Source organism: Anguilla rostrata, chromosome 1, assembly GCF_018555375.3.
Source record: "Anguilla rostrata isolate EN2019 chromosome 1, ASM1855537v3, whole genome shotgun sequence".
NCBI classification, from domain to species: Eukaryota; Metazoa; Chordata; class Actinopteri; order Anguilliformes; family Anguillidae; genus Anguilla; species Anguilla rostrata.
This window is the reverse complement of record NC_057933.1, coordinates 15,781,802-15,796,340: the sequence shown is the minus strand read 5'-3', so window position 1 is coordinate 15,796,340 and position 14,539 is coordinate 15,781,802. Positions and strand designations below refer to the sequence as shown.

At 40.1% G+C, this 14,539-nt stretch overlaps 2 protein-coding genes across 6 annotated transcripts in view; one reads left to right on the top strand and one right to left on the bottom strand.

Moving 5' to 3' along the window:
• The first annotated feature begins 285 nt into the window (after positions 1-285).
• Positions 286-8,061, top strand: LOC135249415 (neuroblast differentiation-associated protein AHNAK). Its single transcript, XM_064325048.1, has one exon. The coding sequence runs from the start codon at positions 288-290 to the stop codon at positions 7,389-7,391; it is 7,104 nt and encodes a 2,367-aa protein (XP_064181118.1). The 5' UTR covers positions 286-287; the 3' UTR covers positions 7,392-8,061.
• Positions 8,062-11,913: 3,852 nt separating this feature from the next.
• The window catches only part of cdc42bpb (CDC42 binding protein kinase beta (DMPK-like)), a 66,550-nt gene continuing 63,924 nt past the window's right edge, over positions 11,914-14,539 (bottom strand). For all 5 annotated transcript variants that reach the window (XM_064325034.1, XM_064324999.1, XM_064325017.1 and 2 more), the window contains 2 exons: positions 14,042-14,112; positions 11,914-13,883 (listed from right to left, as the gene is read on the bottom strand). In XM_064325034.1, coding sequence (XP_064181104.1) covers positions 13,752-13,883; positions 14,042-14,112 — 203 coding nt within the window. In that variant the 3' untranslated portion in view covers positions 11,914-13,751. The remainder of the gene's footprint in view (positions 13,884-14,041; positions 14,113-14,539) is intronic.

Sequence of the window (14,539 nt, the reverse complement as noted above, 5' to 3'; positions counted from 1 at the left end):
TACAGCCCCAAATTTCAGGAATTAATTACCATCAGTGGATATGCTGTAACAAAACAGATGTGACATCAATGTTCCAGATATCAGTGAGATGTGACCTCAGTTGTGTGAAACTCCCAGAAGCAGACTAGCAGTATCAGGAAAACCACCTGCAGTAGACATCAAAGGCTACAGTATGGATTAGAAGTCCTGAGTAGACATGACATGAAAGTTAAAGGCCTGAGCTAGAAGGACAAGGAAGTAATTCAAGCTACCAAATTGGAATTTCACTTCCAAAAGAAAGGCCTGCAATGGATATTACTGTGTCAAAGCCAGATGTAGATATCTCACTGCCGCAGGTGACAGCTGAAGCAAAATTACCTGGTGTTGAAGTCGAGGGACCATCAGTGGACGGAACAGTAGATATACCAGAGGTGGATTCTAAAGGTGTTGATATTAAGCTGAAAAAACCAAAGATGTCTCTTCCAAAATTTGGATTTTCCAAACCAGAAATTACTGCACCCAAAATTTCAGGAAATCTCAATTTACCATCAGTGGATATTGCTGTAACAAAACCAGATGCTGACATCAATGTTCCAGATATCAGTGCAGATGTGACCTCAGTTGGTGTGAAACTCCCAGAAGCAGACCTAGCAGTATCAGGAAAACCACCTGCAGTAGACATCAAAGGCTACAGTATGGATGTAGAAGCTCCTGAGGTAGACATTGACATGAAAGTTAAAGGCACTGAGCTAGAAGGACAAGGAAGTAAATTCAAGCTACCAAAATTTGGAATTTCACTTCCAAAAGCAAAGGGACCTGCAATGGATATTACTGTGTCAAAGCCAGATGTAGATATCTCACTGCCGCAGGTGACAGCTGAAGCTAAATTACCTGGTGTTGAAGTCGAGGGATCATCGCTTGATGGACAAGCTAAAATTCCAGATATTGAGGCAGGGGCAGGTGACCAAGGAAGATTCAAGATGCCTCATATTAAATTCCCTTCATTTGGATTTTCCAAACCAGAAATTACAGCTCCCAAAATTTCAGGAAATCTCAATTTACCATCAGTGGATATTGCTGTAACAAAACCAGATGCTGACATCAATGTTCCAGATATCAGTGCAGATGTGACCTCAGTTGGTGTGAAACTCCCAGAAGCAGACCTAGCAGTATCAGGAAAACCACCTGCAGTAGACATCAAAGGCTACAGTATGGATGTAGAAGCTCCTGAGGTAGACATTGACATGAAAGTTAAAGGCACTGAGCTAGAAGGACAAGGAAGTAAATTCAAGCTACCAAAATTTGGAATTTCACTTCCAAAAGCAAAGGGGCCTGCAATGGATATTACTGTGTCAAAGCCAGATGTTGATATCTCACTGCCGCAGGTGACAGCTGAAGCAAAATTACCTGGTGTTGAAGTCGAGGGACCATCAGTGGAAGGGACAGTAGATATACCAGAGGTGGATTCTAAAGGTGTTGATATAAAACTGAAAAAACCAAAGATGTCTCTTCCAAAATTTGGAATTTCCAAACCTGAAATTACAGCTCCCAAAATTTCAGGAAATGTAAATTTACCATCAGTGGATATTGCTGTAACAAAACCAGATGCTGACATCAATGTTCCAGATATCAGTGCAGATGTGACCTCAGTTGGTGTGAAACTCCCAGAAGCAGACCTAGCAGTATCAGGAAAACCACCTGCAGTAGACATCAAAGGCTACAGTATGGATGTAGAAGCTCCTGAGGTAGACATTGACATGAAAGTTAAAGGCACTGAGCTAGAAGGACAAGGAAGTAAATTCAAGCTACCAAAATTTGGAATTTCACTTCCAAAAGCAAAGGGACCTGCAATGGATATTACTGTGTCAAAGCCAGATGTTGATATCTCACTGCCGCAGGTGACAGCTGAAGCAAAATTACCTGGTGTTGAAGTCGAGGGACCATCAGTGGAAGGGACAGTAGATATACCAGAGGTGGATTCTAAAGGTGTTGATATAAAACCAAAGATGTCATTTCCAAAGTTTGGATTTTCAAAACAAGATGCTACGGCCCCTGAGATTGATATCAGTCTTCCAAAGGGAGACATCTCCCTTGCAGGAGGAAGTATCGAAGTCAAAGAGGCAGGGATGGACATTAAGGCTCCAGATGTAGGTGAAAAAGATTCAGACATCAAGGGATCTCCCAGCAAATTCAAAGTTCCCACATTCAAATTTCCTAAATTTGGAATTACTGCTCCAAAGGTTAAAGCAGAAGCTCCTGATCTGAGTGTTAATGTTACGGTGCCTGATACTGAAACTCCATCAGGCAAAGCAATTATTGACCATGAAGGAACAGTCATGGAGACTGGAAAGACAGAGGGCAAATTTGAGCTTCCAAAAATGAAGATTCCAAATATTGATGTTAAAGTTCCCACTTTAAAAGGACAAGATATGTCCCAGGAAATTCCTAAAGCCGAATATGAAATATCTGGGCCAGACACAGTTAAAGTTGATCTTAAAGGATCATCGCTTGATGGACAAGCTAAAATTCCAGATATTGAGGCAGGGGCAGGTGACCAAGGAAGATTCAAGATGCCTCATATTAAATTCCCTTCATTTGGATTTTCCAAACCAGAAATTACAGCTCCCAAAATTTCAGGAAATCTCAATTTACCATCAGTGGATATTGCTGTAACAAAACCAGATGCTGACATCAATGTTTCAGACATCAGTGCAGATGTAACCACAGCTGGTGTGAAACTTCCAGAAGCAGACCTAGCAGTATCAGGAAAACCACCTGCAGTAGACATGAAAGACTACAGTATGGATGTACAAGCTCCTGATGTAGACATTGGCACGGAAGGTAAAAGCATTGAGCTAGAAGGACAAGGAAGTAGATTCAAGCTGCCAAAATTTGGAATTACATTTCAGAAAGCAAAGGGACCTGCTGTAGATGTTAGTGTGTCAAAGCCAGATGTTGATATTTCACTGCCACAAGTGACAGCTGAAGCAAAATTACCTGGTGTTGAAGTTGAGGGACCATCAGTGGAAGCGACCGTAGATATGCCAGCGCTGGATTCTAAAGAAGTTGATGTGAAACTGAAGAAACCAAAGATATCTCTTCCAAAGTTTGGATTCTCAAAACCAGATATTAAGGCCCCCGAGATTGACGTCAGTCTTCCAAAACAAGACATCTGCCTTGCAGAAGGAAGCATGGAGGTAAAAGGACCAGAAGTAGACATTAAAGCTGCAGACACTTCAACTGAAATAAAAGATAAAAACATGGACATTGTTGGCTCACCCACCAAATTCAAACTGCCCACAATTAAGTTCCCTAAATTTGGGATTTCAGCTCCAAAGGTCACAACAGAAAGCCCTGATATTAAAACAGACATAAAATTGCCTGAAATGGAGGCATCTGAGAAAGCAAAGGTGGATATTGGAGCACCCAGTGTTGACATTGATGGGTCAAGTGTAGAGCTGAAGAAACCCAAAGGTCAATTTGAACCATCAAAAATAAAGATGCCAGACATTGATGTTTCCCTACCAAAAGGTAAAGACTATATTAAGACCCCCGACATTGATATAAACCTTCCAGAAGTAGATATGTCTCTACCTGAGTGTAAAGTAGATGTTAAAGGATCAGACGTAGCCATTAAAACACAGGATACGGAAGCTAATGTTGATGCTCACATTGGGGGATCTCCCAGCAAATTCAAACTGCCCACTTTTAAAATGCCCAAATTTGGCATGACAGGTTCAAAAGTAAAAACTGAAATTCCAGAGGTAACTGCTGAATCTACAGAACCTGCATTGTCAGGCAAAGTAAATGTTAAGCATGATGGACAAGGCATGGACATTGAAGAGCCAGAAGGCAAATTTGAATTGCCAAAAGTGAAGATGCCAGATATCAGTTTTTCACTACCAAAAACTAAAGGAATAGAAATTAACCAGGAAATTCCTAAACCAGAATCTAATATATCTGTGCCAGAAACAGACACTGTTCTTATAGAGCCAAAATTAGAACTTAAAGGAATGCATATTGATGGACAAGCTGAAATTCCAGGTATCGAGGCAGGAGTAGAAGAACGAGGAAAATTCAAAATGCCTCATATTAAAATGCCTTCTTTTGGATTTTCCAGACATGAAACTACAGGTTCTAAAATTTCAGGAGATGTACATTTACCATCAGTTGATATTGCTATAACAAAACCGGACACTGAAATTAATGTTCCACACATCAGTGCAGGTGTAACTTCAGTGGGTGGCAAACATCCAGAACCAGAGCTAACTATGTCAGGAGAGACACCTGCAGCAAACATCAAAGACTACAGTGTTGCTGTTGAAGGTCCTGAGGTAGACATTGACATGAAAGCTAAAGACACTGAGCTAGAAGGACAAGGAAGTAAATTCAAGCTACCAAAATTTGGAATTTCATTCCCTAAAACAAAGGGGCCAGCAGTGGATATTAGTGTATCAAAGCCAGAAGTTGATATCTCACTACCAGAGGTACCAGCAGAAGCCAAATTACCTGGTGTTGAAGTTGAGGGACCATCAGTGGAAGGAACAGTAGATATACCAGAGGTGGATTCCAAAGGAGTTGATACAAAAGTAAAGAAAGCAAATATATCTTTTTCCAAGTTTGGATTTTCAAAACCAGAAGTCCAGGCTCCTGAGCCTGAGGTCAGTCTGCCAGAAGAAAGTTTGGTGGTTAAAGGGCCCGAGGTGGACATTAAAGCTCCAGAAACTCAAATAGAAATAAAAGATAAAAACAAGGACATTATTAGCTCACCAACAAAATTCAAACTACCCACAATTAAGTTCCCTAAATTTGGGGTTTCAGGTCCTAAGGTCTTGGCAGAACCATCTAATGCCAAAACTGACATCACAGTGCCTGAATTTGAGACTTCATCAGGGCAATTAAAGGTCGATATAGGAGCAACTGGTTTTGACATGGAAAAGTCAAGTGTAGATCTGGATAAAACAAAAGGTAAAACTGAAATGGAGATTCAAGGCATTGATGTTTCGGACATAAAAGCAGCTGAACCTGAGGGACAAGGAAGTAGATTTAAGCTCCCCAAATTAGGAATTTCATTTCAAAAAGTAAAAGGACCTGGAGTGGATATTAGTGAATCAAAGGCAGAAGTTGACATCTCATCACCAGGGGTGACGGTTGAAGCCCAGTTGCCCAGTGTTGAATTAGAGGGACCATCAATAGAAGGGAGAGTAGATGTACCAGAGGTGGAATCTAAAGAAGTTGACTTGAAATTGAAGAAGCCAAGGATATCTTTCCCAAAGTTTGGATTTTCTAAACCAGATATTAAGGCCCCTGAAATTGATGTCAATCTCCCAAAGGGAGACATCTCCCTAACAGAAGGAAGTGTGGAGGTGAAAGGGCCAGAGGTCAATATTAAGGCTCCTGATACTCAAACTGAATTAAAAGATAAAAATATGGACATTATTGGCTCTCCAACAAAATTTAAACTTCCCACATTTAAGTTCCCTACATTTAGTGTTGTAGCTCCAAAGAGTAAAGTTGAAGCCCAAGAAGTAAGTGCTGACATCACAGTACCTGAGATAAAGGCTCCACTAGTGAAAGCAGAGGTGGATGTTGGAGCTCCTGTTTTAGAAACTGATGTCCTAAGCATTGAGATTGAAAAGTCTGAAGGTACAGGAAAGTTGCCAAAATTGAAGATGACTAGCATTGATATGTCACTTCCTAAAGGACAGGGATCTGAAAGCAAGCCAGAGGATGAAATGTCTGCTGTGCGAACTGCAGGAAAAACTGATGTGTCGGAGTTGGAAGCCACAGGTACAGCACTTGAAGCCAAAGTTGACATTTCTGATCCTGAGCCTCCTAAGCCTGAAGTAGATATCAGAGGCTCACCAAGTAAATTCAAACTCCCAACTTTCAAAATGCCTAAATTTGGATTTTCTTCAGCAAAGGTAAAAACAAAAGACACAGATATAGATACTGGCCTTAAAACTCCCGAAGTCCCTTTTGAAGGAACAACAAAAGAAATACAGGAATCAATTGATGATGGAACCTCTAATATCACTGAAACAGATAAAAAGACTGGAGATGCTGAGGGACAAACAAAATCATCCAAATTTAGTTTGTCAAATGTATTCAGGGGCTTTGATCTAGAATTCCATGTCCCCACATTAGAGGAAGTGGAAGAGACTCTGGTATCTCCAAGGGAAGATGTTGCTCATTCTGGAGAAATAGAACAGAGCACTCACACAAGTGCCGAAAAAGATTCTACCATCAAATATCAAAGCCATACAGATCCAAGTCAGACTCAGCTTAGTACCTCTCATGGTGCTGAAGTGTCTGTTCAGGCTCCCACTATAACCAAAGAAGCAGAGGCCAAAGAACAGTCAAAGTTTAAGTTTCGATTTCCCAGGCTAGGATTCACTGAGTCTTCAGAGCAAGGTGATAAGACTGAAAGCATCAACATGAATGTTGAAGAAAAGGAAAAGTCACTAGAGCCTCAAGAAGAAAAAGAAAAGGAAGATATGAATGAAAAAGAAGCAAATACTGACAAAGGCAGCTGGTTTAAATTTCCCAAGTTCGGAATTACCTCGCCTTCTAAAACCATCAAAGTTCCAGAGAAAGGTACAAGTCAACCAACCGAGGGCACTGACAAGAATATGGAAGGTGACATTGAGGAAGGGGATGTTAGTTTGACCTCTGTGAGATCATCAGATGCCTTTGCTGATATCAGTTCCACGGTGACAAGTGAACAACCTGGCCCTTTGGTTGTGTCCCCAACAAAAGTTAAAGTGAAGATCTCAGAACCTACTGCTATTGTGGGTGTCAGTGAGGTTAAAGTGCCCACTGACATCATTACCTCTACAGCGCGGACTGAGCTTATTCTTTTGGAACCTCACTTACCTGAACAGGTTGACACGGTCACTATTCCTGTCTCATCTGAGGCCACTCTGACATCTCCTGATGAGAAAACACAGGAGACAGAAGGAGACATACATGTCGTAACATCAAACATACAAGCGACTCCAAGCAGTGAACATGCTAAGGTAATCACAAAATATGAAACTCACTCAGTTCAAGCTTTGTCCCTGCAGAAGATGACAGTAAAAGTAGGATCTGCATCTTGGACTGTTGAGGGATCTGGAGAATGGCCTGGTGAATCCTCTGAAGAGAACATATTGGTGGAGAAGCACATGGTGAAAGAGAAATCAGGTGACGACAAAGAAGCCGTCATCATAACCCAGAGAGTTAGGCAGATTGTTGGCGCAAGCTCTGGGGAACCCATCTTGGAAGACACAGCCTTTGCCATAAAAAAACTCAGAGACACGATGCATTCTGAAAAAATGAAGTTTTTTGAAGATGCAGAAACATCTACAGTGACTGTCAGCACTCATAAGATTGAAAAACATGGGTTTGATACCTCCACCGAAAAGAAATGAGTGTGAGGTGAACTAAGTTGTTAGTGTACAGCCATCTTACATTTATAGCATAATGTTCTCAATTATTTGATCTTTTTTATGTTCAGTTACGCACTTATACCTGCTACTAGATTTGAGAGCTTTATAATACACAGTATGAAAGTTGCTTGTATCACTAATTCATACACAGCTATGTACATGCATTTGTTTGATTAGTAACAGAGAACATAAATAATTTACAAATCCACTGCCAAATTATCAGTAGAATATGCAAGCAGGTCAATATTAGTTATCTATGAAGAAAGCACTTTCTGTATTTCTATTTTTTGTATAGGCACTTTGGGGAAAACAAATTATCAATTATTTTTTATGTTTATTATTTAAGCTTAAACTTCTATTATTAAGAACTCACAATGATATGAAAACTAACATGTTATATCACAATATACATTGTACAATTATTTAAAAAGCAGCGTGGTTATTTAATTGCTGAAGGTGTTGCCTTGTTTGATGGTTTTAAAGCCCAAAACAAATACAATGGGACACAGTAGCTTATGCTTGCAATTATATGGACTACGTAAAAATAAAACTAACAACAAAAAAATCATAACATTAATGTTGATAATACTCTGCTATGTCAAAAGTGTGAAAATATATGGTGTAAATATATTTTGTTTCATTAATCTCTTTAGTTTTGGCTCCAACTGTTTGTTCTGTCTCTCTGTCTTGCCCCTGTCTGATGTAATCAGTGCAATTACAATATAATATATAATAAATAAATTTAAAAAGAAGAAAAACATTAAGTGAATTTTATTTTGACATTCTTATACATTTATTTCAATAATATTTTAAGTGACTCATTTAAACACAATGTATACTTTCTCTGTTCCAATTATGAGTTTTAAAGTTCTTTGAGGTTGTCAAATTAAAGAACTACCGAGAAGGGCAGGCAGACTCAAGCAGATTACTTTTAAGGACAGATGACAGATAAGAGTACTCTGCATTGGATCTGGCTGATATACTTTCAAATGTGGAAGACTATGAAACTGAGTGAGGAAGATATTTTCATACTCAAACGAAAGTATAGAGCACACGTAGAAATCGTTTTGCAAATTAGATAAATCTCAATAGCATTTTTCCCATGCAAATATGCTGTTTTCTTATTTTCATTGGGGTTATTTTCATGGTCTTTAACAGCTGAGTATAGATAAACTGCAGCTTCTGTTTTCTGTTCATGTTTCTGTTCAAATTTGTTGACCAAAAAGAGCAGCGTTTTCATAGCCATGGCAACCATGCTGATTTCAATTTTAAATAAAAAATAAAAATAAAATAAAATAAATTAAAAAATAGTTAGGGACCTGCAAAAGAAATGTGAGATTTTTTTTACATTGCACTATATTGAATAAAGTGTGTTACTGCATTTACAGCTCATGGTATTTCACACTTTTGAAAATGCTTATCACTCTCAGCTGGAACTATTTTAAAAAATATATTTCTTTTATTGCATAACAAAAGTACACTCACTTTATTATTTATCTTACTTTATTCCTACCAGTGAGTGTCCAAGCCTTTTCTAAGCACGGTCAAGTAATGGAATTGGAATGCCTGAAATTTCTTTATTTTTCTGCGTTGTCAACGCTTACCGTAGCTTGAAAGGTTTTTATGGAATGTATGTAAGGAATGAACCAAGACAAGTCGTGTGGTTTTCTTAGTTCTGGAGTGGCACACAGACGGAATTAATTATCCGTGGCACACAGACGAGACGTGAAATTCCAGCCCGTTTGATCCACGAACGGCCGAGAAAACATCCTTAGCATTTTAAATCGAATTTAACACCGAAACAGTTTACCCTTCTCTTAGCCTACTTGTTTCTGTGGAAGTGCTCAACCGTACATCCGGCTGCAAAGTCTGCCTCTGCGACTGAAAGGCTCTGTCCTCCTGTAGGCCTTCCAGTGAGATTATCGTGTGGCAGTTCCTCGGAACCGAGGAGCGATATCTGAGGTTGATAATGCAGGTGAATCTGGGGTTCAGTCGAAATCCAGTGTTACATTTCACTGAAGGTAGCCTATAACGGGAATTGAAATGATCTTGGGATTGTCTGGGACTTCAAGTTAAATAATAATAATAATAATAATAATAATAATAATAATAATAATAATAATAATAATAATAATAATACCTTCCCCTTATATAACGGTTCTCACACTTAGATGAGGAAACTCCTCAACCACCACAAATGAGTAACACCCATACGCGACAGCACCCACCTGGGAGATGCAGGGCAGCCATTTTGCACGAGAACGCTCATCATACAGCTGAGGTGCGTTGTCAGTTGAATTTACTGCTAAATTGCATTACATATGCGGTTGCACAGCGGCCTCGTCCATCTCACGGCTAGACTGCAAAACTGATCAAATGCGCCAAACAAATCAGCAGCCCTACTTGAACAGCTTTTCGGCAATTTACGCAGAGACACACATTACATGTGCTTGTACATAATGCCGCCAGTGTGTAAGGTGACCGGTTTCGCTTGTTCACGAATCGCCGAATTGAATGTTGTTATAAAAATATATAAACCTTAAAACAAAGGCTGATCAGCTCTTCCCACCGCAATCCTCTGAACTCGAACCATTTTCAAGTAGAATTTCGATTAGAATATGCTTAATGCTTATGGAATAATCTCATATCGCTTCCAAAACCTCTCACTTAAAAATAAAGTCAAGCACATAAAACTATATTTCCAAGAAATTATTTTTATTTATCGAAATTTCGAAATAGTGTAGGGACACCTTATAACGCACACAACAGTGGAATAGGCTATTATGTATTTACGTAATATATTTATTTCTTATGTACACATTATCTTTAGTTTCCCCTGTATAACAAATCAACAAATTGCTTTTATGCAGTTTGCCAGATATGTAGAACACCTGTGGTAAACTTACCAGTATGTGGAAAAAGTGCACACGCAGCATTTAACTGAAGTTTTATACACTGTGGTTTCACCATGTAGAAATTAAAGCACTTTTAATACTGTCCCCCCATTAGCATGTCCTAAACACCATAATGTTTAGGACATGTTAATGTTATGTAAATTAAATTATTCATGTTTAGTATTTTGGTACATACCCTTTGCATACAATGACTGCTTTAAGTCTGTGACACACAGATCACCAGGTGCTAAATCTAGGCTATTCGCTTGTGGTGCTCTGCCTGGCCTGTACTGCAGCCATCTTCAGCTTGCTTGTTGTGGGGGTTGGTTGCCTTAAATTAGGATTAGTGCTTCTCTTCAGCTCCTCTTTGTAGTTCTGTTCCTGAAGTCCTCTGCAGACAGTTGTCACTGACACATCCTCACCTGTCCCCTGAAGTGTGTTTCTGATCTGTCAGATTGGTATTTGAGGGGTTTACTTGTGGTGAGAATTCTTTGGTCATCAACTGCACAGCTGTTCCTTGGCCTACCAGGACGCCAAATCAAGAAAAACCTTTGTCCCAAACATTATAGAACTCACTGTATATACAGACAGACAGACAGAGACACACACACACACCTCATCAAATTTCAGTCAGTTTATCAACTCACCACCACTACCAAATCAACAATCAACAGTGGTACACCGAAACCAAAAAGACAAAGAAATATTGAGTGTTATTACTTGATAATTATCTCCAGGTTAGACAGCCCTTTACAGAATAACTTGTACTAGTGCACTGCTCACTGTAAACTTTTCCTTTCCAACCAATGTGTGATTGACAACTCAAGTGTGGATAAAATTAACTGGCTGTATTTTTAATTTATTATTAAAATAACTGGTCTCTTCACACAGAGACGTGTCCCCCCCCCTCTTTCCAGTCCAAAAATAAAACATCTTCTTGAAACTATTAGGCTTCGGACAGTCAATATTTCAGTTTGAGTTCGGTTATATTAATATGTATTGCTGAAACTACAACACACTAAGACAATCACACGGTTGAAAAATGATTGGTTATAACTTATTTAGAATACAGGTTATGTGACTGCTTTTAGGAAAATAACTGAATATGGAAAAAGTGTAGTTTCTTGAATCAGTGTTGCTAGGCAAAGGCAGTCCAGTAGTAGAAAGAACTACAATGGAAATGGAATGGGAAATTATGGAAAACAGAAGAATCCTATTTGCTTACAAGGAAAATGAAAGAACTGATAAGAGGGTGACTAAAATTCCTGCATTTAAGTTGAACCCAAATAATTAATGTTACATTACACATGGTTCAATAAATTCCTCACGTCTGTGTAGCCTGCCTTCAAATAGTACTATGGCTGTCATTCCACCATAGCTGTTCCCAATGGTGTAAAATACATTAGCACAGTAGCTCAGTAACTTGAAAATGCAGCACTCCCACCAGCTCTCCCTCTCCTGAGCACAGGGTGTTATTCCAACCCAGCATGACTAAATCCAGAACAAGGCTGGGCATTACGGCTTTTTGTGAAACCACTTAGTCACTTAGGCAAATCAACCCGAGGGTATTGTCTGAGCTTTTTAAGAACAAAAATTACACAACATAAGGATGTTTAAAAACACAGCAACAAGTACCTCCCTCTTTTTTATTGTCTGTTCAAACATTTGCTCACAATTCAATAATTACAAAGATTTCACCTTTTGATTAAAAAAGCAGTAGTGTTTTGACAAATGAAGCCCCATCTTCAGAGGCTGAACAGAGAGAGGGGAAAAATAAAAATACAGATTACTGTGACAGGTATTAAGATGACACAAACTCAAAAGATTTTCTTAAACTAATAAAATGTGCAAGTTTGATACAGTGTTTCGGAGAAAACAACCACCATTTGTAGTATGTAGCTATTAGCTTGTAAAGTTAAGATACTGAAGTATAGATCTGATGTGGTACTGTTATATAAAATGGCACTGAAGGCACACTAGAGTGACAAAGTGGATATGCCAGCCAAGTCCTTAAATTACATGTGTCTGTACTGAAATATAGTCACAAACATCTGGATTGAATTTATAATACATGACAAAGAAAAATATACACAAAACAGTACCACCAGGTGGAAAGGTGGACAAATGGCTGCACAGTGCACAGCGGCTAGTCTGTGCTACGACTTTCCTATGTAATTAATACATTAAAAACTGAAGAGAGATTGAGGGTGATGGTGAGTGGGGCCTCCATGCATGTCTACATAACAAACAAAAGCAGCAGCAGCAGCTTGTGGTGAGCTGTAATAAGCCCTATGAATAATCCTGTCTGTAGCGCCGTGTGACACTAGTTCTGTTTAAGCACTTGACGCAACGGGCAGCCTTACATCTACAGTAGGTTACTGCAAAGACTGAGACTAAAGTATGAATGTTACACAGCCTTACTGAGAACGATTGCTGAAAGTGCCCAAAAGGTGTAGCCGGACCCTAACCAAGCCATGTTTGACAAATCCTTCCTTTAACAACCCCTAACTGTCCCAGCATCACACAACTGGGAGAACACAGGAGAGGAAGAAAGCTACCTTCACTGTCCTGGGAAAGGTCACTTTCTTTACGAATGCAGCTCTACACCAATACCCACTGTGACAAGTTAACATTTGCATATGTGTGCTATACATTTAAGAAGAAAATATGCCGCAAAATAGTATCTATGATTAGGGCATTTCATCGTCATTGTTATCATTATTTTTTTTGTTGTATCCCTTAATCGATGATCCCAAGGTTAATTCAGCTCCTTGCAGCTCTATGCATACATTATGTATCAATGTAAAAAAGAAAGAAATCACTTGTGGGAAAAAGGATATTGAGAAATCCACTGAGCTCCAACAAACTTAAGATTTTACCCTGTAGCTATAACACCTCTTGGTTGCCTGAAAGGGGCACCGTTTCACACACTGACCAAGTCTAAATCTGGCTCACTCTTAACAGCACAGCGTCAGTACGGTGTCCGTGGTTTGGCCACACCCCAAACTCCGGTCCCAGTCCCATCACACTAGCAGACTCACGGTCACATCCTGGCAGCTGCTTTTTCACAGCAAGAAATAAAAACAAGAACCTTTAAAAGCTTGGGAGGGTTAGGATTCTGTCTGTGATTCCCTCACTGCATTGTCCATCACTCAGTGAGCGAAGACTACAGACACAAAGGATAGAAAATGGCTGCCCATTGACAGTTCCACCATGGGCCTGGTTAGAGGGGGGGACTGGCATTTACGAATGACGGCACCGACCCCTGATTTAACATGAAGCAACACTCCTCAAGGTTAGAGAGCATAAAATTAAATTAGTGGGAAGGACCTAGGGGGTGGGGAGGACAACGGAAATCAGGGAGTCTGCTTGGCACTTTGCAGCAATAGAAGTTCAAGTTGCGTAGATGGGGGTGCGTGCTGTGCTCTCTGGGGTGGAGACGGGGGGGTCAGGCGTCGAAGGTGGTGTGGTCCAGCCCGTCCAGGGTCAGCTGGCTGCGATGGGGCGAGTTGGGGCTGGGGGGGCTGCTGGGGTTGGAGCTGTTGGAGGGGGTCGAGTGTTTGGTGGAGTCAGAGTCGGGCTGGAAGAGAAACAGACAGGAGTCGAGAGGCGAACCATCACTAACTCCTTCTCATCATCACTGCGATCACCTTGCGGCCAGCGCATTGCATTGTTCAGTGTTGCACAACTGCAGCATTATCAGACTTTCCCAATGCCCAGAGAGGAGGAGGGCGTTACCTCTCTCTCAAAGTCCTGGTCAGGATCAGAGATATGGCGGGATGATACTGCGCCACTGAAGTCCCCGCCCCCTGCAGGGCAGAAACACACACACACACACACACACGCGTGCACACACGCGCACACACACACAGCAGCATTATCACCAGAGCTGTGCCACTGCCCTCACTGAACACAAACGGCTGAATCCACCCAGCTCACTCACTGTAATATACAGCAGGCAATGAGCCTACAGGGATTACCACCAGCAGCAACCTTGGACTTTACAAAATAATTCATTCTTCTTTTAAAGTGAAAATCTTTCAGGTTAACTAGAAAAATCTATATTAGAAATCATAAGGTATCACTTCAACCTATTGTTATATACAACACCAGAAACCAAGTACATTAACTTAGATGCCACTCTTGATATTTTTATTTATTTTTATCATGTGCACAGGAAATGAGGCCAACATTTTTCATGACCTTTTAACTGAACAGGTAACAATTAAAAGACAT

Bases quoted from the DNA above. Each gene is read 5' to 3' on its own strand.
- LOC135249415 (XM_064325048.1), top strand. From the start codon at position 288: ATGGATATTACTGTGTCAAAGCCAGATGTAGATATCTCACTGCCGCAG.